Consider the following 27,936-nt stretch of genomic DNA (forward strand, 5'->3'; position numbering starts at 1 on the left):
AGCATCATGTGTATTCAGTGTCCTGTGCTTCAAAATGGCAGCAGGGATGCTTTAACTAAAACTCATTTGATGAGATTTAGTTAAAGCACCCCTGCCACCACTTTCAAGTGTGAGGATGCTGAATACACATGATGTGGAGGCTGCTGGAGTGTACTCATTTTCGTGCTCCAACAGACTATTACTCAAAGCTCAGCTGACAGAACAGTGTACAGCAGAGCTGGGTGAAGATTAGAGGGAAAATAGACTTGTTGAATATCATGCTTGATCATGTATTAGACCATTATATTCGCAAACGATTCATCTAGGTGTCTAAAAATATTCCATAGATAACACAGTCAAAGAGACTCTGACATGCCTTAAGTATCATTGTTCTGATTAATATTATTTCAACCAACTCTAACATGAAACCCATTATAAAGCCACAGCAGAGAGCGCACTGGCAGCGAAGGGATAAGACAGGATATATTTACCTCATCAGTTAAAGATTGTTGTTTGAAGCAAACATGTTGAATTCAATTACAAATTCCCTCCCCCAGCTAGAGCAACTTGGACGCCAGGCCACCCAGGAACATGAAAGCAAACTGGCCAAGATTTTAAAAATCAGGAGCATATGGGGCTCTTCTGCCTACATTTTGCCTGCTCAGTCAGTGACCTGGATCATGTGTAGACTTAACGAGGGGTGTGCATGCATGACACTTAAAAGCTGGCTAAATGCTTTTGTATCTCTTTAATGGTGTCGGTGTTTGCACGCCTCAGCGGCATATTGCACATTAATTCTAGCTGCTGTAGCAAATTTGGCAGCATAATGCACCTTAAATGACTTGAGGAGCCTTAAATGACTTGGGGTGCAGGAAACTAAAACTCCTTTAAGGAGTTTTATAGTTTGCTGCCCCTACAGCCACAGAGCAAAGCACTGGGCTCTGTGCAGCTCTGTGACTGCAAGAAGCCCTGCAGGCAGCCTGGGAATGCAGACTCCACCCAAGAAAAGTGGCAAGCTTGATCTTTCTTTCCCCCCCACCCAGATCCTGCCTGCTTGCCTGAGCTGCGCGGGGGCCCAGTGCTACCCTCTGTGGCTGCAGTGCCCCCTGGGACTGCCTGAGCTGGGTGCCCACAGGCATATGCTGCCTGGGGGGGAGGCCACTGCTGCTGTGGAGGGAAATGCCACCCCCTTCCTGCAGCCCAGGGACCACTCTGCCCGCTAGCAGCTTGCCCTCCCCTCCCTGCCAGAGAGACAGTTAAGTCAGCAGGCTGTGTGCACAACACAGGGGTTTAATCAGCCCTAAATTGAAGTGGTATTTTATAAACCCACCGCTTCAATTTGGAGCCCTGGTTTCATTTACACATGCCCCAGCTGATCTTCAAAAGTGCTGAGCAAGCACAAGCTCCCGTGGGAGCTGCTCTAGGCTGAGGTTTTCTTCTTAGGCTACAGCTGAAAGCTATTTGGGAGCTAGGACAACCAGGCCAGAGGTAGGAACCTTGGAGCTTGATGACAGCAGCACATGAATATTCAATTAAGGGCCAAATTTTAAGGCATCCACCTATGAAAACCTCACACTGACTTTTTGAGAGCTAAGTATTGATACACTGGATGCTTCGAAGTCAGAATCATGAGTGTTAGTGTTCTTCTGAAATATCGTCTCAAAATGACAGCAGACGGGTCATTTACCAAAGCATTTCGTCAATGTTATGATCTGCCTTCGGCTGACAAAAGCAAGACCACTGCCTAGAGGAATTTGGTTAAAGTTCTAAACATTCAACAAGCGGCAGTTTCTGCAAAAGGTGTCGGAGTGAGCAGTGTACGTTTTACTGGTTTAGTTCTAAACATTATTTCAACAAGTTATTAATTCGGGGCTTATTTTTAGCAGCCATAAAAGCAAAGGACATACGGTGTTGGCCAAAGCCAAGAAAAGTACAAGCAAGGGCTGTGTAAGTTTCCCACACGCGGCTCTGTCCCTGTCACTTCAGCCCTGACCTTCAGTGCCCTCTGCTGCTTTCACCTTGGGCTCCTCACACAACCCTGCCATAATACCCCAGTCTCATCCAGATACATGATCCTTAATTATGCTGGTGGTGAGCACAATGATAAACCTCCACCAAAAAGCACTAAAGCATTAACTAGCCCCTCTCCCTCACATTGGTGGTGGTGCATGTGTGTGAAGTTTCAGGTGTTTTTAATCTTTAGAATTACCTATAGACCTCAAGCTGAACTAAGGGAAAAATCTACCTGGAAAGGCCTGGAGCCCACCTCCCCTACAACTCACTAAGTGCTGTCATAAACATCATGGCTGCACAACAAAATGGAATAAAAATCCTGCAGCATGATGTTGAGTCCAGATCATCTAAAACCAAACACCCTTCATCATTTTTCTCATGTCACAATGCATGATGTATTCAATTCTCAGCAGGGGGGATACTGCCCAACAAATGCTTTAGTTACATGGATGCTAAAAGGAACAAGCAAACCTTTTTAGGAAAAAGGTTCCCTAGAGCTGCCTCTCTAATCCAAGCAGTGGGTACAGCTGGCTTTACACAGCGTTTAACTGTAAGACCTGCTTTAAAGGAAAAAAAAATCTAATACTGATAAAATATGAAATAAACACTAGCCTTGTAGCCTGTCCCATTTTTAATCCAATGGGCTGGTTAGTGATCCTTTCCAGACCCAACTACTGTTCAAGTTAGCAGGGGTGCTGGACCAGATCCTGACCAAATAGGTTGTTATATTTTGAGGCGTTGCCCTTTTTAATTAAGATGAAAGAGGTGCCCTGTCATCTGAGACGATAGCAGCTAGCAATTTTCAAACTGATGCACTGGAGTCCTGAATCAGGGCAGCACACAGTAAGGACTTAGTGGGTACATCTACATGTTATATTCATGTGCTTGAATTAACTTGGTTGCAGTTCATGCCAGAGTCAGCTGCTCCTAGGCACAGAGCCTTCATGTGCACCTGGGAGTGCAGCAATTCAAGCCACCCAGGGTGTCCTAGGCTCTGGGTGGTGGCAGAGGGGCTGGCTGGGGCATGAGGGTGCTACAGTTCAGGGCTATCCAGCAGGCAGCCCCCACACTGTAGCACCCTTATGCCCCATCCAGCCCCAGTCACAGCCTACATGTGTATTTGAACACATGTAACTAGTCTACGATAGGATAGTGTTAGGCAGTACTATCCTACAGCAAAGTTGATTAGTTTACTGCACCCTAATAGGGGTGCATGTGTAGACTGATATTTTACTGCAGAGCTAATTAGTCAACTGCAGTAAAGTGCACATTTAAATGTGCTCACTGAGTAGAAAGGTGCTCCTTGCTATCTGGCGCCCTCTGGTGCTGCATATATCTATCACAGCAGTTTACTACAGGGGTGTACACTTGCTTGGTAATGTAATCCTTGTTTATTCCTTGTGTAAGTCAGACCCATCAGGCTCACACCTGGCAAGGCTTGGCCATACCTTGCTCATCTTCACCAGCAAAGCTGTGCTGGCTGGTGCGTGGCTCTGCTCACACCTCATTACATCCATTCACCTATCTGGATGAGCAAGCAATAAACTTGCAGCAGCTGCTCCCTATTTCTCCTGACACTGCCTGCACAGGGCAGTTAAGCAGAATCATAAGGTAGCTCACAACAGAGTTTTACTAGGACAACCTTGAGTTTCAATACTAAATGTCCTCGGTGTACTGTCAGTCTTCCAGCCTTCCACAATGTCAAGTTCAGCAAAACTGAAACTTCTGAAAACCAGGAAATGAAATGTTTTTTTCAGACTCTAACTTCTGAGACGTAGACATATGCATAGCCTTAATTCTACTGTCCTAGAGCAATGCCCCAATACACCTATAACACACATTCTCCTTCTGCCTTTGAGCTCTACTGAATAGGAGCTGCCCACACCTACCCTCCAGTCTAACCCAGCCTGCTTCATAGAAAGACACCACATCTGTTGCATTTTCGAATCCCTTTACCTTTATGTATGTAATCTAACATGATGCTTTCATTTGTTCATCATCAAACCCACACACCCCATTCACTTCCCACTGTACTCCTGACACTCCCCATGGTGAGAAAAATCATGTCCTAGGGATGTAATTTATATAATTCACTGTTGAATTCAAGCACATGTCTCAAGCATCTTTCTTCCCAGGACATATACAGAAATGGGGCAGGCAAAGATGTTCATTCCCCAGAGCAGCTAGGCTCACACAGACTGCATCATATTACATCTATAGGCCTCCAAAAATTAACCAAGGCAAAAGAAGATGGTCAAGATGGTTGCCTTGGTTTACTGCAGTACTGGACTGCACCTCAGGGTTTCATCCACACCGATGTTAAGGAGCAGAAGGCTGAGATCAGTCATGCCTGCAAAAGAAGCTCTTCTAGTGCCTGGGTTGCAAGTCATCAGAAAATGAAACACTGCTGGATATGTGGGAAAAGACAACAGCATCCAACTGTGATAAAAATGCCAGAACACTGAAACCCTTTGCAGGAAGCTCCAGCACAACTGTGTGAAGCCCAAGTGGTTGGTGACACCCAGAAACCCAAATCACCACTTCCATCTCACCCTCCCCTTCCCCATTCCACTAAGGGCATTTAGGGCTTGTCATCACAATGGCACCAGTGTCCCAGCATGACCTGCTCACCTGCTCCCACAGGCATGCTGCAACCGATAAGGTCACCAGCAAGGCTGCTCTGGGGTCTTCCCCAGCACCTACTTTTGAGCCCTCAGTCTCCAGCATGCTTGGGAGTTGCTAGTGGGGATGACCCCAAAAGACCCTCAATGGCAGATTGAGTTTTGAGCATATAAGATGGAGGAGGTGGGGATGGGACAGGGGTCAAAATAGTTTTGAAAGCACCAGTCAGCTCCACATTCTCCTCACTCATGTGACTGCTAACATCTGCTGGGCCCCTGCCTAGCTAAGGACTACAAGCCTCTCTCTCTGCCTCAAGCTCCCTCAGCACAAACCAGCCCCTAGCAGATATTTGCACAAATGTTGCTTCTTGCTGTCTGGTGCCCTCTGCTGCAGCTTGTGTATGTCACAGGCAGCATCTTACTGGAAGGCTGGCTATTTCCTCCCTTAGGTTGCCCAAGCTGTGTGCCAAACCAGACCCTGCACCCTCATAACATCCCTGATCTGGCTGGGCTCCCCTGCTCTGCTTCACCCAGGCTTCCCAGGGCACATACCAGCTGACCTAGTCAACTTGTCTTCAAGTAATCCCTTTTCCCTACCTCCCTCTGGCCAGTACAAGGGACAGCATGTACCTTAATTCTGTATTTTCTGGCTTTCATAGAATCATAGAAAAAGAGGGTTGGAAGGGATTTTAGGAGGTCATCTAGTCCCAACTCCCTGGTCAAAGCAGGACTTTCCCCAACTATCTCATCCCAACCAAGACTTTGTGTAGCTGGATATTAAAAACATCCATGGATGGAGATTCCACAACCTCTCTAAACAACCTGTTTCAGTGCTTTACTTACTACCTTCCTAGTGAGAGAGATTTTCTAATATCTAACCTAAATGTTTCTAAATAGATGTTCTAAAATCTAACCTAAACTTCCCTTGCTGCAACTTGAGACCATTGCTCCTTGTTCTTTCAGACATTTCTATTTGCGTTCCCTTCAAGGTCACCCGATTCGCACAGTGACAAGGAGAGTCATGCACATCACTTTAGAAGGATGAAACTCCACTCCCAGATCCAAGCTCACCTGGGGGAGGAAGGAGAGGGGCCAACACACCCACCAGCAGCAGGGTTCCCAAGAGCCTGCCTCCTCTTATGGCAGAACAGGGTGGAAGGGTTATAACCCCTAGGTGGGCAGGGGCCCCAGAGATGCCAGCAGTTGTGTGGGTAAAGGAGAAGGAGATGGCAGGGACCTCCTAACACTATTCTCCCATCCTTCTGCATGTCCCAGGCCTTCATTCCACTCGCTCCTCCTAATCTGAATTGCTCGGCCCCTTTGCCCTCCTTCCATAATCCCACCCACTGGTCCTGCCACACCCTACCTAATATTACCAGCTCCTATGCTATGCCTCCTACTTCCCTACCCTCTTTGTGATCTGCTTCCAGCCTCTCTCCATTCCCATATCCCCATTCCTATTTATCCTCCTCATCTCTCCTCTGCCCTCTTCACCCCTTAATCCCCCATTCAGACGATTAGTCAAGGACGCACTGCAGAGTAGGAGTTTTGAGAATGGCATTCCCCTGCATAAAGGGGGAATGCCATACTGGATCTGGTATTGGCAACGGGAGATGACATGGTAGCGGACCTCCAGATCGGTAGCCATCTGGGGGACAGTGATCACCTAATAATAGAATTCACCATAAGACGTCGAGTGGGTAAGGTAACTAGTAGGGTGAAAGTGCTAGACTTTAGGAAAGCTGATTTCAATGAACTCAGGCGATTAGTCAAGGACGCACTGCAGAGTAGGAGATTTGAAGAGATGGAAGCCCAAGAAGGGTGGCTGTGCCTTAAGGAAACGATCCTTCAGGCACAATGCAAGACGATCCCCGAGCGAGGCAAAAGAGGGAAAGGGGCCAGGAGGCTTCCCTGGCTGACCAGAGAAATCCAGAGCAGCCTAAGGGACAAAAGGGGAGCACATAAAAAGTGGAAACAGGGAGAGATCACCAAAGATGAATATACCTCCTCTGCTCGTGCTCGTAGGGAGGCAGTTAGACGGGCCAAAGCTACCATGGAGCTGAGGATGGCAACCCAAGTAAAAGACAACAAGAAATTGTTTTTTAGATATATAGGGAGTAAAAGGAAGGCCCAGGGAGGAATAGGACCCCTGCTAAATGGGCAGAAACAATTGGTGACAGACAGGGGGGACAAGGCTGAACTCCTCAACGAGTTCTTTGCCTCAGTGTTCCTAAGTGAGGGACACGACAAGTCTCTCACTGGGGTTGTAGAGAGGCAGCAGCAAGGTGCCAGACTTCCATGCGTAGACCCTGAGGTGGTGCAGAGTCACTTGGAAGAACTGGATGCCTTTAAGTCGGCAGGCCCAGATGAGCTCCAACCGAGGGTGCTGAAGGCACTGTCCGACATCATTGCAGAGCCACTGGCAGGAATATTCGAACGCTTGTGGCGCACGGGCCAAGTCCCGGAGGACTGGAAAAGGGCCAACGTGGTCCCCATTTTCAAAAAGGGGAGGAAGGAGGACCCGGGCAACTATAGACCTGTCAGTCTCACCTCCATCCTTGGCAAAGTCTTTGAAAAAATTATCAAGGCTCACATTTGTGAGAGCCCGGCAGGACAAATTATGCTGAGGGGAAATCAGCACAGGTTCGTGGCAGGTAGATCGTGCCTGACCAATCTAGTTTCTTTTTATGACCAGGTTACGAAACGCCTGGACACAGGAGGAGGGGTGGATGTCATATACTTAGACTTCAGGAAGGCCTTCGATACGGTATCCCACCCCATACTGGTGAACAAGTTAAGAGGCTGTGACTTGGATGACTACACAGTCCGGTGGGTGGCAAATTGGCTGGAGGGTCGCACCCAGAGAGTCGTGGTGGATGGGTCGGTTTCGACCTGGAAGGGTGTGGGCAGTGGGGTCCCGCAGGGCTCGGTCCTTGGACCGATACTCTTTAATGTCTTCATCAGTGACTTGGACGAGGGAGTGAAATGTACTCTGTCCAAGTTTGCAGATGACACAAAGCTATGGGGAGATGTGGACATGCCGGAGGGCAGGGAACAGCTGCAAGCAGACCTGGACAAGTTGGACAAGTGGGCAGAAAACAACAGAATGCAGTTCAACAAGGAGAAATGCAAAGTGTTGCACCTAGGGAGGAAGAATGTCCAGCACACCTACAGCCTAGGGAATGACCTGCTGGGTGGCACGGAAGTGGAAAGGGATCTTGGAGTCCTAGTGGACTCCAAGATGAACATGAGTCGGCAGTGTGACGAAGCCATCAAAAAAGCCAATGGCACTTTATCGTGCATCAGCAGATGCATGACGAATAGGTCCAAGGAGGTGATACTTCCCCTCTATCGGGCGCTGGTCAGACCACAGTTGGAGTACTGCGTGCAATTCTGGGCACCACAATTCAAGAGGGATGCGGATAACCTGGAGAGAGTCCAGAGAAGGGCCACTCGTATGGTTAAGGGCCTGCAGACCAAGCCCTACGAGGAGAGACTAGAGAAACTGGATCTTTTCAGCCTCCACAAGAGAAGGTTGAGAGGCGACCTTGTGGCTGCCTATAAGTTCATCACAGGGGCACAGAAGGGAATTGGTGAGGTTTTATTCACCAAGGCGCCCCCGGGGGTTACAAGAAATAATGGCCACAAGCTAGCAGAGAGCAGATTTAGATTGGACATTAGGAAGAACTTCTTCACAGTTAGAGTGGCCAAGGTCTGGAACGGGCTCCCAAGGGAGGTGGTGCTCTCCCCTACCCTGGGGGTCTTCAAGAGGAGGTTAGATGAGCATCTAGCTGGGGTCATCTACACCCAGCACTCTTTCCTGCCTATGCAGGGGTTCGGACTTGATGATCTATTGAGGTCCCTTCTGACCCTAACATCTATGAATCTATGAATTTGTCCCTGCACATATTTGCATGCCCAGGTTTTGGGGGTTTTTTTAATTAAACTAATTTTAAAAAACCCCAAACAGCTTTGACAGAAGTAGCTTATGGCCAGATAACTCTCTTTCCTTCCCTGCAAGATTTATTCCAAGAGAGAAATTTGAATGGATACTAGCTGGGCATAGGTCAGATTCAACAGCTACTGCATAGCCTCAAGGCCCGCCCCCCAGCTTATATGAAAACTGGCAGGCTAGTAAGCCTTTCAGCTATCCTGTTCACACAAAAACACTGTCATCTGTTTGGTGAGCATGCAGTAGCTTCACAGTTCTTAAGAGAGCCCAACTCTCCTCTAAAAAGCTTTGTTAATTTTGCTTCTCTAAAAGGAGAGTAAGCATGCCATGCACTAGCTGGGTAAATGTCAAACAGTTGTGACAATGACCCTATCAGAGCTGCAGATTGATCCAAAGGTCTATTTTAAAAAGTTGGTTGAATATGCCAACTGTAAAACAAGCTGGTCCCCAATTCCTTTCCCTTCCACCCCCCCACCCCCCCCACACACAAAAGAGGTAGAGGCTGAATCTCAGGTACTCCTTGCTAGTATTACACCATATTTGGAACAGTAACCCTACCCTACTCCTCCCATGGAGCAAACCAAGTTTCAGAGCAATACGAGTAAGCCCGTGGATATTAGAACATTTAGAAGAGCTGAGCATTTTAAGGCAAGGGGTTCTCAACCTTAAGTATAAGCTGTCTCCACTATAATTACAAAAGAGGTGCATTTGATCTGAGAAGTAGAAAGAGGGAGGGAGACGGATGCAATGCTATCAGCAGATCTCTTTGAAGTTAGGATACAAGTTAGGATTGTCCTAACAGATCACACCAGGATGTGTAATCATGAGTGGGAGAAAACTAAACTTTAAAAAGTGAATCTCAGCAGACAGCAAAAAAAAGCAGCCTGTTAATTAACCATTGAAACTTTCAAAAATTGCTGATTCTCCACATATTTCAATGAAATACCTGAAGAGGCATTTGGCTTGTATTCATGCAAGAGTTCCAAAAATGTTAACAATATAGTAAAAAGAAGGACATGAGCTGAATATAAATATTGTTTAATTTATTACATTTTCTAGTATATATAATTTTCAAAACATTCATCATAAAATGTGTAATTTGATATAAATTCCAAGTACTTTGCTTTGGAATTCAACAGAGCCTTACATCTTGTCTTCATGAATTATATGCCTCTATCACCATGAATAGAAACACAATATAAAATTTGATGAGGAAAAAAGTACTAAAGTGCTTACACTCCACTTCTCTTATTTTAAATATATATAAAAATAGTTTAGAATATGTACACCAAAATTATTAATCAGTTGAAGGAAGCTTTACAAACCTATGGCCCCAGTCCTGCAAACATGCGCACACGCACGCACGCACACACACACACACTTTATCTATATGTTTAACTACCTGGCTTTAATGATTTCTCATATGTTGAAGGTTATTCACTCAGGTTTAAAGAAACTGTACTGTCTGGGTTTTCAGAAGCCATATATGTGACATCTGGGGCATTCAGGACACAAGAGGTTGATAATTTTAGTGAAAATGAGTTTTTTCCTTGCACTTAAAACTATGCCCTCCTTGTATCTTTAATATACCAAAAGATGCCAACTCCCTACATCTTATGAAACTATCCAACACAGTATTCAAAATCAAAAGATTAAAATAAATGACCCAAGAGTTAATAATTTTATACTGGCATTCTCTGCCCTTAAAAATGGCAGCTTTCTTCCTTCACTTGATTTCTTTCTTGAGTTGGAGGGTGATCAAAATGCGTGGCACTTTGTGCAAATATTCTATTTGTTCTATAAACTGGCCCAGAAAAAAAACACAAACTGTTTTTGTATGGTATCAAACATTTTTTAAAAACCCTTCAGTTAAGCTGGAGTTTATAAAAATAATTTACAACTCTGTGGGCACCTCTACATGAGATGCTGACTGCGCAGTAACCTGATGCTACTGTACAGTAGTGTCATGTGACAAAAACTGTGCTGAGCCATTACTATGCATTAGTATTAAGATACTGTGCAGCAGCATCACTTAAAAGGTGTTTGCCAGTGCTACTGCACAGTAACTCTGGTTACTGCACATTTATTTAGTACTTGCTTATACAAGTACTACATAAATGCTCAGTAACCACTGTGTAGTAGCATCTGGTGTAGACGCACCCTGGTAGAAGATTGTCAGTAGAAGAAAGGTGAAATTCACTCCTGGCCAAAAGACCCAGACCAAGGCTTTTGCCTTAGGGCGAGTCTCCCAGGATTCACCCTGCAATAATAAACTCTGGAAAACCATTAAAAAATTCTGAAGATGCCTGTTAAATAGAGAGCTGTTGTGAACCAGATTAAAAAGCACGTTCATTTCCATTACAAAGAGATGTTTTACTTCTGTTTTGATAAATGCATAGACTTTAACAGGCACATGAGAAATATTGAGGGAAATGAGTTTTAGAAGTAAATACTGCTTTAAACTTGTTTATATCTGTTAAAGAAAATGACAGTGTATATAAGAAAATTAAGATGTCTTTATCCCCAGAAAAGATCCGTTTCAACATAGGGGTTTTTGAGAGATCATTTTGCTATGCAGATGTAACTAAACTGAAAGGGCATCTATACGCGTGACAGATGTGTGCTCCAACGCGTGCTACTTAGCACGCAACGGAGCAAACTCAATTAATTGAGTCTCCTGTCAGTCTGCCGGAGCGTGCCAATTAGCATGCTTCATTAGCTTCCACGTCACATGTATTCAGCGTCCCCATGTTTCAAATTGGCAATGGGGGCACTTAACTAAAGCTTGTTGAACTAAAGCTCTCAGAGTTAAAGCGCCCCCACCCCACAGCACGTGTATAGATGCCCAAAGAGTGCAACCATACTGCTTTGTTCAAATTGGCTTAAGTGATTTCATCTCTTAATCAGAGAAATAAGCGGAGAGTTTTTTGAGTAGGTACAAGGTACTATGTTCCAACACTAGCATCAATACATTATGGGGCATCATGTTCGATTGTGAGATATCTAGTGGAACATACTGGTATTTGGGGCCAAATGCCAATAATTCCTTTCACAGTATTCTATTATCTTGTTGGACAATATGGGCATTTTTACACATGCATGCACCGCAGCACCTGGCACTTGCAGCACATGCATTTGTATAAACAACAAAATGTGTGTCAGTGCTGAGAAAATGGCAGCAGTGTGCTTTTGAACTAAAATACATCAAAGGTGTTTTAATTCAAAAGCACACCACTGCCATTTTCTGCGTGCTGACGCACATATCACCATTTATACAAATGTATGCAGACTCTATTAATCAAATCTGCTCAGATGTGCTGGATTTCTGGTGCATGGGAGCGGACTAAGGTATGGGTATAAATGCCATATGACCTCAAAGCAGTGCAGAATATTCAGATAGGAAGCAATGCAGCAGGGGATAACAATGAGAGGACCATCTGAAGTAGTGCAGTTAATTTGAAATTGGATACCTGTACATACACTTCATAGTGGTATGCTCATTCCAAAACAGAATTATTTCACTTCTGAAGAGGATTAATTATAGTGAGATGAGAGACAGGTCTTTTTTGGATTTTTTGTTTTTTAAAGAAAATGATCAGTTCTGTGTGCGTGCCTAATGAGTTTATATATTAAAGAACACCCTAAAAGGTATTCTGGCAAAAAGTTTGTCCATGTAGCAAGACCTTGCAAAATATTTTCCTCTTTCAATGGTTAGAACAAGTAGCAACCATAGCCACAAGTAGGTGGCTGCAAAATAAAACAAAACAAAAAGAAGAGGATTTAACAACTAGGTTTTAGGATTTCTGGAAGCCAAACTTGATTTGCTATTCTGAAAAGAGTTGAATCTTTCTGCAAGGACATTTTCCTTGTCTGAATTAAATGTAAGGTAAGTTCTCTCTCTACATGCATGACTTCACTACATTACTGTGCTCAGATGGTATGTGTGCTTAACAAGGAGTTGTCATAATGACAGTTTTATACTGAGCCACAATAAGATACCAGAGAATTTCAGGACTTGTGGTGATGCATTTGAATTAGGAAGCTCTTCATTTAGGAGGAGGAGGTTATTCTCAAACTGTGCTAGCAATTCTTCCATCATTGCCTACCAGAAATGCTGGCTTTAGGCTGTGACTTCATGGAAGCATCCTGTAAATGCCATGCCATGCAGCAGCTTGACACTAATTATTCCCACTGTTTTGCCAATTGCCACCCAATCATCACAAGTGACTAACAAACCCCAACATGCTTGTCTCATCCAGTTAAGGTAGTGCTTTGGTGAAGACATGCACATTGCTACCGAGGGCTGATGACAGTTTATCTCGAGGTGGTTTCTTCTGCAGAAGTCAGCCACAGTGATGAAAGTTAGTCTCCGGCAACAGCAACAACAGTGGGGGTGTTTAACCTCAGCATCCAGATTGAACGACATTTCCACCAGAACGCTTTGTCACTGATAGGGTGGTGAATATCTAAAATGAAGGAAACAGGAATACTTTGAGTATATTTAAATGAATCTCAGAGGGGGTAGAACTCAGACATGAAGAAAGCATGCTAAATCCATTTCTTTTCTAAATCACAGTACATTCAGAACCCATATGTACCACAGTCTTCACTATTCTTCCTAGGACTTTTGTGGGGGAAAGAATAAATTAATAAGGGAATGTTGTGTGCCTTCTATCATCTTAATTCAGTAAATTCAATCTCAACAATAATACACTCCAGTCTATACAATTATTGAGTATGTTGATTTCAGTTTGCTACAAACTGAAATCAGCACAAGACAGCAGGTTCCTAAACAGAACAGAAATCGTTGCCATAAATCCTTCTCACATCACAATATATGTCACCATAATAGGAATTTTTATAGGCTGAAATTCACCCCAGTAAGAAAGGAACTTCACAAAGCCCTCCATGTTATTTTAGGCTGTCAACAGTGCTGCTGGTTGTGGGGCAGTAAAGAGTGATATGGCAACCAGATGTTTGCCAACTGCAAGAGGACTGACTACGCTTGCACTGACATGCATCCAAAGGTCGGGAGCCTTGCTTAGGAAAAGGAAGCCTCAATTCCAACACATAAGCTAAGATGCTATGTTGCACCTGCAATATCCCACAAGGAGGGACAGGATTGGCTTCAAACTACCCAGGCATCCGTACAATTCTGGGCTGCTCCAAGTGCTAACACAATCCTTGGCATAACTCCAAACAGCCTTGGAGCCCACTTAACGGTATGGCAACCTACTTGGGATACTTAGGGAATCTGGGGCAAGCTGGACAGGCTTCAGAAGTAGAAGCCTCCTGTCAATGGCACAAGGGTCTGGTGGGGAAACAGTCCATGTGGAGCTACTTATTGTGACTCATCCCAATGAACTTATGATTTTTTTTCCCCTAGAAACTTGCTTAGGGAAGTCATAGAATGGGCTTGTGGCTAGAGGTCACTGGACTGGAACTCCAGAAAGTATTTTTCATTCCCCTCTATCTTGGTCTTCCTAGATAACCTCAGGAAAATTATTAACCTTTCTGTACCTCAGAGTCCAATCACTTGCTTCTGTGCATCTTTTCTCTCATCTCTAGGAATTCTGGCTAGGTTCTCCAAAGAGCTTACAATTACTTACCACTCATTTTTACCAGTGTTCAGCACAGTAGGCCCCATAAACACTAACATTATAAAAAACTAAAGGGCAACCAGCATGGATTCGTAGCAGGCAGATCCTGCCTGACTAACCTTGTTTCTTTTTATGACCAGGTCACAAAATGCTTAGATGCAGGAATTGAGGTGGATGTCATCTACTTGGATTTTAAGAAGGCCTTGAATACAATATCTCATTATATTCTTATAGATAAACTGAGAGACTGTGACGTAGATGATTACACAGTCATGTGGGTGACAAATTGGCTTAGGGGTTGCACCCAGAGAGTGGTGGTAGATGTGTCGGTATCAACCTGGAAAGTTGTGGGCAGTGGAGTCCCACAAGGCTTGGTCCTTGGACCAGTGCTGTTCAGTGTCTTTATTACAAACATTATCTGTTTCCTTCTTTGTCTGATCCTAACCTCTGTGTGTGCCAGCCAGTTCTAGCTGCTGTGCAGTCTCTGCACAGCTTGTTGACTAAAACAAATCCAATGGAATCTATTTGGGAATTACTCGAAACATGATTTTTTGATTGAGAGCTTGTTAGTTATTCAAGTGAAGACACGATTATAGATTAAATAACTGGAAAGCATTTATTAATGAACCAGCTGAGCTATGCTGGCTTTATAAGAAATCTAACTTTAATCATATATCCTCAGTTTTAAATACCAACATTTTAAACAGCAACAGTCTTTCTAGGGGAAAAAACACCCCTCACCTCTACCCCTTCTTTTCTGAAGGTTGTGCCACTGAAATTCAAATGAAGGGTGTAGAGACATGTCACATTTACTGCTATCAACTTTACTTTGCAGCAAAAGAGGAATAGATTTACCATACACCATCTTACTATGTAGTAAAAATCACTTGAACTCAGGGTTGAAAAACATATAGAAACTTATGTAGGAAAATTACTATATAGAATATTTTACATGTCTGTTCCTGTGATCAGTTTTATCCTGGTGTATCTGTTTGCTCAATGCAAAATGGCTCTTCTGCCACCTAGTAGCCAGGTATACCAGCTTGGGGGAGTTTGTCACTTGTATGTATGTTCTGCACTACAAAGTACAAAATTCGTAAATTACTCTGTAGTAATTATTAAATGTGTCCACATTTTAAATTGAACTTTACTCTTTAAGCAGAGCTATTGATCTCAACAGGTCCTTTTCGCAGCAAATATTTTTGAGCCAAGCAAGGAAAAGCAAAATCTTGCTCTAATTTATAAAAACAAACAAATTGCAACTCAATTCTCAGTCTTACTGAAGTTGTGCAATAGTGTACATGGGGCTTATGGGGCTGTTCAGGGAATATAGCACATCAGTGTGGATGTCAGTATCTGGCCCTATAAAAAAATGCAAGATTATTGCTTTCTGCAGAGATCAGATTTGCTTCTCTGTAGTTCGTTTATAAATATATAAAAACTGGGCTGATGTCACTCATTACTTTAATTTGTTTCAATATATTCAGGACCTACAATTGCCACACAATTTTTAAGCCATTTTGTTTTTCACCGCTGCACTTTGAGTTTTGTTGCCTGCACAGGAGATGAGATGACGAAATAGGAACTCTTGAAGGCTGCTGCTAAAAATCATAATAACTCTCTGGAGCTTTTCATTTGTGTATTTCTCCTAAACCAATTCCATTTTCTTGCCCAAATAAACATGATTAACTGAAATTATGTCTCCAAATTATGTCTAATCATAATTCTATTCATTTTCAATTTTAGCAGCTCAGATGTCCAGAATAAATTACAAGTATCATTCTATCTTCACACTACATATGCTAATTCCCTATTTGAATTCACAGGTTTGCCAACTCCCACTCAGACATCCACTCTAAAGGGCTTCTGATGAACTGAGAACTTGTTTCCCCCTCTCTGAGAACTTCTAAGAAGACCATTATAATATGTTATTATAGAGGAGAGGAAAACCTTTGTCACGGGTGCTTTGAAAATGATTCAAACAGCCACCAATATATTACTTTCACAAAGACAGTGCTATGCTGTTTCCTTTGCAAACACAACACATATAAACACAGGTACATGGATTTTGCTATTTCTGCAGACTTCTAGTATTTGATGCTATAGCCTGTAGCTAAATTTTGCATATAAAAATACAAGATTCAGCACAAAACCCACAGATTGGAATTCAAGATTTAAGAAGGTCCAGAAGGGATCATGGACCAAAATTCTGAGTTGATATAAATTGACATAACCAGTTGTATCCAATGGAATCTCAGAGTCCCCAGCTGAGGATCTGGCTGCCTTTCTCTATAGAAAAGCCAATATTTCAGTTTAAGTGAATTGCAAAACAAAAGTAAAAATAAATTATTTTGCTTTTCTATGCGATTCTTTTTTATTTAATCAAAATGTTGAGTTAAATGGAATCTCTAGGGACAGATTTTAATAGGAAGATCTTGATGTAGTTGTTCCTTCGGTAGAACACCAGTTTAAAGCCTTTATAACTATCTGAAATTTTAGCCCTTGATAACCAATTGACCAGAAATAATATTTTAAGCTTTCATATGCAGATTTCTGAACAGAAATAGAGTTCTGTGCTCTCAGATAGAGAAGGCAGTTCAACATGGCAGACCATTGTATTAAATACACAGTTAAATAATGAAATAAAAACACAAATCCCACTCTTGATATAAACTGGTTAAATGTAAACATCATCATTTTTGAATCATCCAAAAGCAATTTCCATCCTCCAAATCAAAACACACACACACGTGTGCATGTGATATATATATGACTGGTTGTCTCAGCAGCCAATCACAATGCTTACTGAAACAACCAGAGTGCTATGCACAGACAGAGACACAGACAGACGGCCAGATGCGACGGTGGGGAGCGGAGGGTGGGTGTCATGGGGCCGGACACGGAGCGGAGGGGGGGCGGAACTCTTGGAACTCTCCAGCTTGGAGGTGGCAGCAGCATGGGGTGGTGGCAGAGGGGGATGGAGGAGAAGGCGGGGACGGAATGGGATGGTGGAACGGCTCCATGATGGCTGGGATGGAGTGGAGTGGAGAGGCTAGCACTGCTGGCCTCATCCATCCCATCCCCTCCCCCCCCAGCCCTGCTCCTTGGAGGTGGCAGCGGCACAGGATGGTGATGGAGGGGGATAGAAGAGATGGCAGGGTAAGTCCCCCCTTCCCTCCTCCTGGGAGGCAGCAGGGGCACGGGGTGGTGGCATTCCATCCCTGCCCCGCCCCCACCATCCTTGATGGGCAATTCGCTAGTTCTTGTATAATAAAGGGCTTAGTCTGTCTGTCTCTCTGTCCATAACCCTCTTGGAGCTCTCTGATTGGTTAGTGAACCAGAGTGTGGAGCACCACCATGACAACAGGGAGGGAGAGGACGGAGAGGCACCTCAGAGGCGGCGGCGGTGCAGTGTGGTAGATGGCGGTGCTCCATGTCCCCCACCCCCGTCATTCTTGATGGGCAATTCACTAGTTCCTTTTTATAAAAATGCTGAATAGTCAAGTATTTCTGACGTCTGCTGCTGAGAGATTAATATATATTGGCTCTACCTATATTTCAAAATTATGGAATATATCCTCAAAGCTACAGGCAAAAAGCACATAGCAAAAGCAAGGGAAGGCAGAAGTAGCTATCAGAAGGACTAAAACTCATCTCTGAACTACCCCAATCTTGCTGACACTCTATGCTATGATAATCCCCATGTACAGGCTTAAAGCACCTTGAAAGCTGCCCACTTTATGCTGGTTGATAGTTTTCCCACTGCTGAGGATCACAAATGGGGATCTTCTAGAATACAAAATGACATGAAGGCTCTTACATCATTCTTTTTCTTCATATGCTGGCAGCAAGTAGGGGGAAGACACAGGAGCTTTTGTGCCTGCTCTAGTCTCACACTGGATCTACCTTTTGCTGGTGGGAGGTAAATGCGATAATCTGGGACGAACCTTTGGAGGCTGAATGATCCAATTTTAAGGTCATATATTACACTACAAAGTGGCTGCACTATATTAGCAAATCTAGCTTTGTATATAATTTTACTTCCAAATGTTACACATTAGCTGTGAAAACTCACTGACATGGTATACACACCTCTGCACAGACTGGATGAATTCCTATTGTGCTGTCCAACTTCTCTTTTGTCAGTCCACACTTGATAGCAGCTGCAAACCCCTGGGTAACTTCTCCAGCATTTGGACCAAGCACATGGAACCCAATAATTCTCTCCTAAATAAGAGAGAAGTAAATTCAAATAGCCTCATGCATTTATTCTTTTCAGATAATTTTGAAGATTTTTGGCATTGGCAAGACTATAAAACTCTTAAGTGAATATATAATTACACAAATATATATATAAAATTGTCATTACCACTACAAAAGGAAAATTGTAGAAACAATTTTGGTATGTCTATGAAATAAAAAGGAATGACAAGAACTAGAGCATCAGCTCTCTACACAGTTTTGTGCAGACAGTTATCTGACAATGCTAAGGCCACAACTGACGTTGTTGCATAAGTTGTGTCTGATTACTGAGTGTGACAGATTTTGCAAATCCATGAGAATTTACTGTTTTCTGAGGTATGTTTTCCCACTAACTTCAATTAGATTGTCTGAGAAAAAATAAGCATGTGTGCAGTATTGGGGAGCACAGTAAGCACCATTGGGGCTATATTAGATGGCCATACACTGCATATTTATTCTCATTTAAATGAAAAATAAATTTAAAAAACTTCCCCTTTCGAAGCTGTTTATATTACAGTATGCATTACAATGCAAGAAAAGCTTATAAATAATTCTAATTAGCTTTTTGATTAGATTGATGTAATTGATTAATTAAATCATTACAGCTGAAAGGTGGCTCAGGCAGACATTCACTGACAAGTAATACATTCTGTCTCAACAGTCAAAATCAAAACATTGGCTCATGGATGCGATGACAGGTATAGAATAGGTAAATTAGAGACTATTCTCAGGGCGTAATATTTCTTATAAACACACAGATAATGTATCTGGCAATTGCCGAAGCAAATTTAAAGGCATATAGTCACTAGCAAATTATCATTCATATCAGTACACCAATGTTCAAGTGAAAAATATTTGGAAATGTTCTAGCATATCTCTTTACTGAAGCTTGGAGAGAATAATCTGTACAGATATATGGGGTTTTTATTGTCACTATCTTGATCTGTGTTTTAATACTTCAGGACAGATCCTCAGCTAGTGTCAACTGCCAGGATGAAGTTACCCTGGTTTATGCTAGCTCATGATTCACCCCTGTTGTTACTCTGTAGCAAGTCTATCTACACTGCTAACTATAGAGCACAGCCTTTGTGATTACAGTTTAAGATTATGTTTCCTCATTAGTGAGCATCAGGGCCATTAAGAACTTCTGGTAGATTTCCAGAATAAGGAATAGATAGAACCTTAAAATTTAAAATTAAATACAGCTCATTTTTTTAAATGCCATTAAGAGGAGTTTCAGGCATGAGAGAAATAGGTAACATATAACAAGTTTCATCTTGGATAATCTTTAGCACTACAGATGTTTAGATTTATTATAAATGGTCAAGACAATCAACATGAACAAAAGTAATGGCAAAATCCAAAACCCACTGACGTTAATGGGATCCTTTAGATGGCATTGAGGGAGAGAGAGAGAGAGAGAAAGAGAGTGCGTGTGTGTGCACGTGTGTAAAGTAAATGGTAACTATTTAAAAAGTCTATCAACATTCAGGTCCAGTTAGTGGCAAACTGAAATGATACAATGACAATAGCCCCTAAAATGATTACACGGTTGCTTCTTGACCATGGGGAAAATATACTTACGTTATCTTGAATATTGCAAATTATCTTTGCATAGCATTTGTTGTTGTCTCTGCCTGGGACTGTCCACTCCAGTGGCCAGAAAAAACTATGGTATACCTGGGAACAGAATACAGATATTAAACACGTTTTATCAATTTACAACACAGAAGAACGATTTTTCAAAAACTCAGCACTGGCCTAACTCCACACTAGTGAAATCAAAAGAGCAAAAGAGCTCAATGAAAGCAGTTATACTGACCCTTGGGTATTTTTTAAAATCTCTCATATATTTTAAAAACTAATATAAATTGTGACACACTGCTAGTACAAATATTTAATTGTATTTATTATAAATCAATTAGCATGGCAACAAATAAAAGAACACAAAAACTTAAAGGTCTAGAAAACACAACCCATAGGGAATGGTTGGAAGAACTGGGATTTACCTTGGAGAAAAGACAGAGATTTGATAATAGGCTTCATATACAAAAAGGATGGCTATAAAGATGATGGTGATAGACTATTCTCTGTGGCAACAGGGTACATGAACTAATGCTCTTAAATTGCAACAAGGGAAATGTGTGTGGTTAAGTCTTGGATCAGTTTACTTAGGCTGTGGGATCTTCATTGATGGAAGTTTCTACATGCAGGTTAGACACACATTTTGATTGGGATGATTTAGACAGGGACGATCCTGCCTTGAACAGCATGTTGGACTGGATGACATTCTGAGATCCCAACCCTATTTGAATATGATTCTATTAAATTATTAACCAATATGATACTTTTCACTTAACTATACATGCACACAGAATTTGGAAAACTTATAAACCATGCAAAACGCAATGAGTCCTAATAGAGGGATATCTTGTTCTTAGCACTAGCCTGGGAGTGAGTAGAGGGCCCTTCCACCCAGGGCATAAAGGAAAGGAGTATTTTCTAAGTCTCTGAATTTACAGGGAGCTTGGGAAATGCTGCTTCTGAGCACAGTGGAATGCATGTCACTCTAAAACAGGAAGGGTTGTGGAGGAAGACTGGAATTTAGCCATGGCAGATTGATATTCCTTTACAGATTCCTTGGAGCAAAATTTCAGGACTCTAATGGAGGAAAAGCATGTGCATGTGTGACAGCTCTTTCCAGTCTGGCTGTGCAGCCAGCCTGTGGGCAGTTTTACCTGGAGGTTACAGCAACACCAAGTTGAGAATCAGAGGTAAGTTGAACACAACAGTGCTTCTCAATTGGGGAGATCACTAAATTTTAAAAAGTTGTGGAAAGATGCCCTAACTCTGAAAAAGGTTGAGAACCACTGACCTACACAATCATTCACCTAAACCAGGCTCCCACAGTGACTTCTGTGGTAAGTGCAAGAACACCATACAACTATCATACTCTTCCCAAGATATTTTTCTTGCATTTTTCTATAGTGTGTTTTGTAGAATAAATGTGTCTAGATCCCACTCCTGCAAATGCTTATGCATACTTAATTTTACTCATGTGAAATCCCAACAGATTTAATGGGATGATTCACACAAGAAAAAGCCAGTAGTTGTGTACTGTAAAATCAGGGTTTTGGTACAAGAAGTAACAATTATCATTGCAAAATTGCTGTCTGCATATGAGGAACACAATAAAGAAACTGCTGTACTCAGGCAACTTTGACATCAAAGCCAACTTATTCATTTATGTTATGTTAGTTATGTTTGAAGACAAGGTTTTACTGGTTTTTTTAAATAATATTTCATACCCAAGTCCTGTTTGCCAACAAGAGAACCCACTTGAAGTCAGGTTTACCACAACTGCAAGCAAATGTTAATAACAAGTTTTGGGTCCAACTAACAGAACAAAAAGCACCTAGAATCCTCTTCCTTCAAATCAGAAAGGTGACCAGATATTATTTTAATTAACATAAATGTTCTTTTAAATTAAAAACTAGAACTAAAGACCTTACCTCAATATTATTCTCCCCAAATTTCTCCAAAGCTCTCTCTTCTGAAAATCCACAGGCTCCATATTCCATTGGAGTGAACACGGTAGTTGGAACATTCACATAGTCACACTGTGTAGGATAACAGTGAAAATGTAATTTTGTTTAACACCATCCATTTCAATAATAAATCAGGGCAGTGCTAATGTTTCAAATATCTGGAACATGGAAAGAAGACATGGGGAATTCATAACCACAAAAGATGCACTTTTAGATAACCATAGTCTTGGGTCTTGTTTCCTTTTACAGGGGTCAACTGGCAAAATTATAGGGTAAAGATGAAATTAATATGTATGACTTACAGAGAGAAGAGATAATTTAGTGCCCTGCTTTCAAATGTAACAGATTTGCATGACAAATGTGCTATAAATGAAAGATTTTAAAATTCCATCAAAATAAGATTTCCTACAAACCAAACACTGCACAGATCACACATCTAGAAACCATTCCCTCTTTAGCTAGCATAGTCTAAAATATGAAGTGTAAATAATGAATGAAAATATTTGTGAATCAGGCTTGGAACTGCCAAACAGATCATGTGTCTGATCATGCACCTCTGAACCAAGGAGAGTTTTGCCCTAACTTCAGCTCTATCTTCGAAGAACTCCAATTGTTGGCACAGATCATGTCCCTTTCCTCAAAGACAAGTATTTTCAATAGAATATTTACATTATCTTTATATATTTGGAAATCTGCAACTTGCAAATAATACAATCAAGTAAAAAAGGCAATATGCATAAACTAAATAAAATCAGATGCAATTTTCTTTATCATATTACAAAAATTGACACAGATGCACCATAGACCCAGAGCTCTTCTCCTTGACTTGTTTTCCTAAAAAGTTCTTACTCTCATTTTAAAACAAGGAAAAAAAAACCTCTCATAAATTATTATATTGATAAGGAATTACTTTTAATACTGTGGCGGAGCACAGGGTGCTCCTGCCACTTGCAACCAGTGGGTTGCGTAGCCCCAGTGTGCGGGGGCGGTGAGGAGAGGCCCCAGAGAGGGGGCAGTGATTTAAGGAGGGGAGGAGTGTGGCGGAGCACAGGGTGCTCCTGCCACTTTAAGGGCCTGGAGCTGGCAGCCTCCAGGTGCCTGATTAGGGCAGCCATTTTGGGGCCTATATAAACTAGGCAGTTTGGCTGCAGCAGGTCAGGCAGCAACATTGCCTGGCCTTAGGGTTGCTGTGTACGACCCGGAGGTAAGGGGGAGCTGCAAGGGGATGGTAGGAGGCTCCTGGTCCTGGGCATGACCTGAAACTGCACCCTGCCGGGAGTGGGTGGTCTGGTGGGGTTCTCAGTGGCGCGGGAGCCCCCAGGAAATGCCAGGCCAGTGATCACCCCGGTGAAAGGCGGGTCGGGGCGCCTTAACCCCTAACTCCCACCACCACCGGGTGGGTGACCCCTGAGTTTACTGGAGGGCTGAGAGGGCCCGTGTGATGAGGGCCGAGAGGGCCCGTGTGTGTGGGAGGCCCCAGAGAGGGCGGACCCCGAGAGTGGGAGTAAGGTGGGTGAGGTGCCGCGGTTGCTCCTAGGAGGAAGGGAGTAGTGGCACGGTGAGGCCCGAGGAGTTAGTGAGTGGCTAGGAAGACCCAGCCCGAAGGGGAGAGTCCCCTCGACTGGCCCATGCTGGGGCCAGGACCAGTGAGGGTCAAAAGGGCCGGGGGCCCACCGCGAGGGACGCCCAAGAGCCGGGGGCCTGGGGTCCCGACTGGCCTTGAGGTGGGCCAGGGCCAGGTAGCCAAAGGTTCTGGGGGAACCACACCCGAGAGGGGAACAAGGCTTCGGGTGGGTGAGGTAGCCCAGTTGGCGGCGGAGTGGCCGCCTGAGGAGAGAAGACCATAGTGGGGTCTTGCACGGAAGATTCTGGGGCCCAGTGTGGGGCTGGTGAGATGTTGAACACCATGATGCCATCTGCGAGGCTTGGGCTGCGGTATTAGGAGAGGTCGGAGCCGCAGAGCGCCCCTGGGCATCGGGGCAGTCGAAGGGCAGCCTCCTGCTCAATTATCATCATAATTGAACTTATTATCATCAAAGGCATGGTGGGCGAGATGAGCGGGCGGTTGCCTAGAGACAGGTGGGCGGGCCATGAGGAGCTCAGCCCTGAGTAGGCCTGCTGTCACGGTGACAAATACATTTTCTTTATAGCTAGGAATCGCCTAAAAGCTTCTTTTTCCCTGCCGATTCGTGCACATTTTTATGCCTCAAAGTCGCTCATTCTTAGTTTGGGGGAAGGGGGGGGGGGTAAAGAGTAGTACAAGTTAGGATGCTATCTAAATAACTAGTTTTCTGAAATCATTGACCAGGATGACTCTTGCTTTGGCAGTATAAAATTCTCAATTTACTAAGATGGAGCAATCTGGCACAAAATTGAAATTAAGACATATTCTGAGTATTAAAATAAAAAAATTGGCTCCAGTTACTGATTTTTTTAAGACTTGCTTGGCTGACGTAATGACATTATGCTCATTGGTTCAGACTTCTGTTACAGTAATACATGCCAGCCTAAAATAAACAAATCAATCAAACACCAAAGCTGGTTAACAATTGAACCCGATATGAATATTCAAGTTTTCACAAGAAAAAAAAATCTTTGCATTCAGATTCTGTGGATATGAGGACCCTATTAGTACCCAGACAGATGAACAGCACTCTGAAGAAACACTTTTTTTTCTTTTTATATAAAGGTTGTAAGGTGTGATTTAATATTGGGATACTTCTATTTTATGCCAACATAAATCCAAAATTCTACTGGGGTGAAAAGGGACAAACAATGCACATGTCTGCACTGTCTCATTATAGCACCAGGGAGTGCCATACTGAGTCATGCTGTGTACCATACCCCCAGAAACAGAAGAAATGCATTGGGCACAAACCAACAAACTGTCCCTACAAAAGGCACAGTGTAATTTAGTTCAGTACTGCCTTTTTCCATATTGGGGTGCTATAGACATGTCCTGTATGTAAAGATAGATTTCTCAAATATGTGCTAGTGGATCATTCTTTCGTGAATATTTAGAGAACTTGTAGTACGGTACTACAATGAAAATACAAAGATGGGAAGTAAAAATATTAGTTCATATACTATTGAGAATTAACTGCACTGCAAAACCCTACTACAATCCCTTTATGGACAATAAATAGAACTATTAAATGTTTATGAATTAGACTTAATTAATTTAAAGGAAATGACAATTATAGAGTAGACTGAAGCTAAAATTTAGTTAAATTAGTTCAGTTAATTTTATTATTATACTCTCAGAGAGAAAAAGATATTAATTTTGCCTGCACTACAGACAAAACAGATCAGCAGTAATATCTTTGTAAAGGGAAAATGGGAGGGATCAAAGCTAATGCTCAAAACTATGCTATGAGTTGTACATTAACATATGGATTAATATACTGCATTTAAAATTTAGAACAATGATAGTTTTGTCAAGATAACCCACTGCTTACTTTTAAGGTTGCTCCAGCATAAAGCCTCCGAGTCAACAGTCTCCCTGCTTGGATTGCTACTGGTGTGAGTTCCAGCTTGTCCTCCAACACATCTCCAATGGCATAGATGTAAGGGACATTAGTCTGCTCCTCATCATTGGCAGGAATTTTTCCTGATCTGCAAATTGAATTAATATGAAACAAGCTATGCAATATATTCAGTGCAACAGTCTGAAAGAATAAAATATCAATAGCCTGGGGAAGCAATGCCTTTTGGCTCCAGAAGGATGCCTACTGCATTTGCTTCAGACACTTTCTGGCAGCCAGACAAAAGAGTCTTAAAAGTCTGCCTAGAGCTCCACAAGGAAGCCCCTATTATTTGGCTGCTTCACTTCTCCAGCACAATAAACATGTAATGTTTATTACATGTTTATTATTCAACCTGAATCCAAGATGAGGATTTTTTCCATATTTTCAAAAAGGGGAGCAAAGCTCCTCATCTTGGATTTGGGTACAAAGCAGAGGGAGGGGCAGGCTGCTAAAGCTCCAACTCCAGCCCCAACCTGGGTGTGGGGTTGGAGCTGCAGCCACCTGCTCCCTCTCACCCTGACTTGCCTGATCACCATCTACCCCCTGCTCTGCTGCCTGGTATCCTGGAGCTGCTGCTATTCCTGCTACATGACTAGGCTGGGACCAGAGATACCCTGTGTCTGTGCCCCTGACTGGAATGGGGCCAGACCCATGTCAGATGGTAAGGTGGGGTGGGCAGAGATTGCAGAGGAGGTGAGCAGAGGGGCAATGGCTGTGGGGTAAGAGAGACTGTGGGCTGCAGGTGGCTGGGGATGAAGGCACCATAGGGGAACAGGTATGGGGGGCAGTCAGCAGGGGGGACAAGCTGATGGGTGGCAGGGGGTAAAGATCAAGCTGCTGTCCCTCCCCATGCCCCCCACCCCAGCTGCCTGCCCCACTTCTGCTGCTGCTTTCCCCACTGTAGCACTGGAGGGGGGACAAATTTAAGATGGCCCTCCAATAGTTAGATTTGATACATTAAAAATTATAACAAATGTATACAGTTTCCATGTACAGAATCTAATTATTGGGAGTTATCTTAAATTCAGTCATCTTAGATTTGAGTAAATACAGAAGTTCCCTCTCCTCAGGAGAGGGAACTTTCACTGGACTGAGACTGTTGAAGTTAATTTCCCCAGGAATAAAGACCATCACCAGTCTCTGCTGAGTGCAAGCAATGTACTCTTGATGTCATCTTTTCCAACATAAACATACAACAGCATGTACAATTCAAAAAAGGAATAATCTAACGATAAAATGTTACCAAAACAGAACACCAGACTGCATCCCACATTCTCCACCAAAGGAAAGAACGAGATAACCAGTCACACATGACAGATGTTAGTCATTGTGTTTAATGGACTTCTGGAAAGTGTCTGGATAGTATTGATATGGACAGGATAGGAAAGAACAGAAGAGAACAGATGCTTTTGCCCCTGGTGTTTACCTACTAATGTTTTTAAAAGTATTGCCTTATTTGATGTGATGTTTGTATATTCAGCAAAGGGAACTTATCTGCTAGGCAGGCTCCTCAAAGTCTAAGCTCCCATAGTCCATCAGGATTGCATGGTGAAGGCATGCTAGCTTCCACAGTTAACAGTGCACAAGGGAGTGATATTGAGAACATTAAGTCTAGACATCTTTGGCTCCATAACCTGAATGGCCAGGTATCAATTTATGGCTTAGCTGCCTGGGAGCAGACTCCAACCAGAGTCTGTAGCTGGGCTTGACTTTACATCTTCAGACCCACAGCAAGACACTTTAACCACTCTCTCACCACACTCCAATAAAGTCTCTTACTACAGCATAAATGAACTGGAAAGAAACATAAAAGGTCTACTACAAAAAATAATTATTTTATATCCTAGAGACGAGGTTGCAATCACATCAACACAATAATCAGAGCTGCAAAGAGATATATCCTTACTTTTTATTGATCTTCACTCCGACTTTGTCCAAGCCAATTTTCCTTGTGCATGCATCCCTTCCCACTGCTAGCAACACCTGTAAAACATCAATGCATGTTGTTGCTAATTTCCTAAAAACTTAGAAGGGCATTTGTATGATTATTTATTTTAAATTATTCTTTATATTACATTAGCAGCTAAAGGTCCAGTCAAGATCAGAATAACATTGTGTTAAGCACTGTACTAACCAAATTAGGGAATGATGCCAGTTGGCATTTCAAGATCAAGCTTAAATATCAATCTCCTTCCTCGGGAAAACATTCCAAATATGTTCTAAGTAAACTCTTGCAAGTCAGACCCTCTTTCTTCTTCATATATTTCTGATACAATATTATTGCAATGAGTTTTTATCAAGAGGAGAGCTTGGAATTGTTCTCTAAGGAAAGGATTTGTTAATGAAAAAATTCAAGGGTCTCACTAAATAAAGCGTGTGAAACTATCCCCCTCCTCTGGGAACCAATTCATCATCTCTTCGAAGTCAAACTGGATAGTGGCATATGGATAAGAA

The 27,936-nt window shown here is 42.8% G+C and overlaps 1 protein-coding gene across 3 annotated transcripts in view; it reads right to left on the bottom strand.

Annotated features, from left to right (window-relative positions):
• Window positions 1-9,587: 9,587 nt before the first annotated feature.
• Window positions 9,588-27,936, bottom strand: part of TXNRD1 (thioredoxin reductase 1) — a 73,947-nt gene continuing 55,598 nt past the window's right edge. For all 3 annotated transcript variants that reach the window (XM_019489704.2, XM_006272981.4, XM_019489705.2), the window contains exons 12-17: window positions 27,389-27,465; window positions 25,414-25,570; window positions 21,920-22,027; window positions 19,992-20,087; window positions 18,258-18,392; window positions 9,588-13,031 (exon numbers count right to left, since the gene is read on the bottom strand). In XM_019489704.2, the coding sequence (XP_019345249.1) occupies window positions 12,969-13,031; window positions 18,258-18,392; window positions 19,992-20,087; window positions 21,920-22,027; window positions 25,414-25,570; window positions 27,389-27,465 (636 nt within the window). In that variant the 3' untranslated portion in view covers window positions 9,588-12,968. The remainder of the gene's footprint in view (window positions 13,032-18,257; window positions 18,393-19,991; window positions 20,088-21,919; window positions 22,028-25,413; window positions 25,571-27,388; window positions 27,466-27,936) is intronic.

This window comes from Alligator mississippiensis, chromosome 4 (assembly GCF_030867095.1).
Source record: "Alligator mississippiensis isolate rAllMis1 chromosome 4, rAllMis1, whole genome shotgun sequence".
NCBI classification, from domain to species: domain Eukaryota; kingdom Metazoa; phylum Chordata; order Crocodylia; family Alligatoridae; genus Alligator; species Alligator mississippiensis.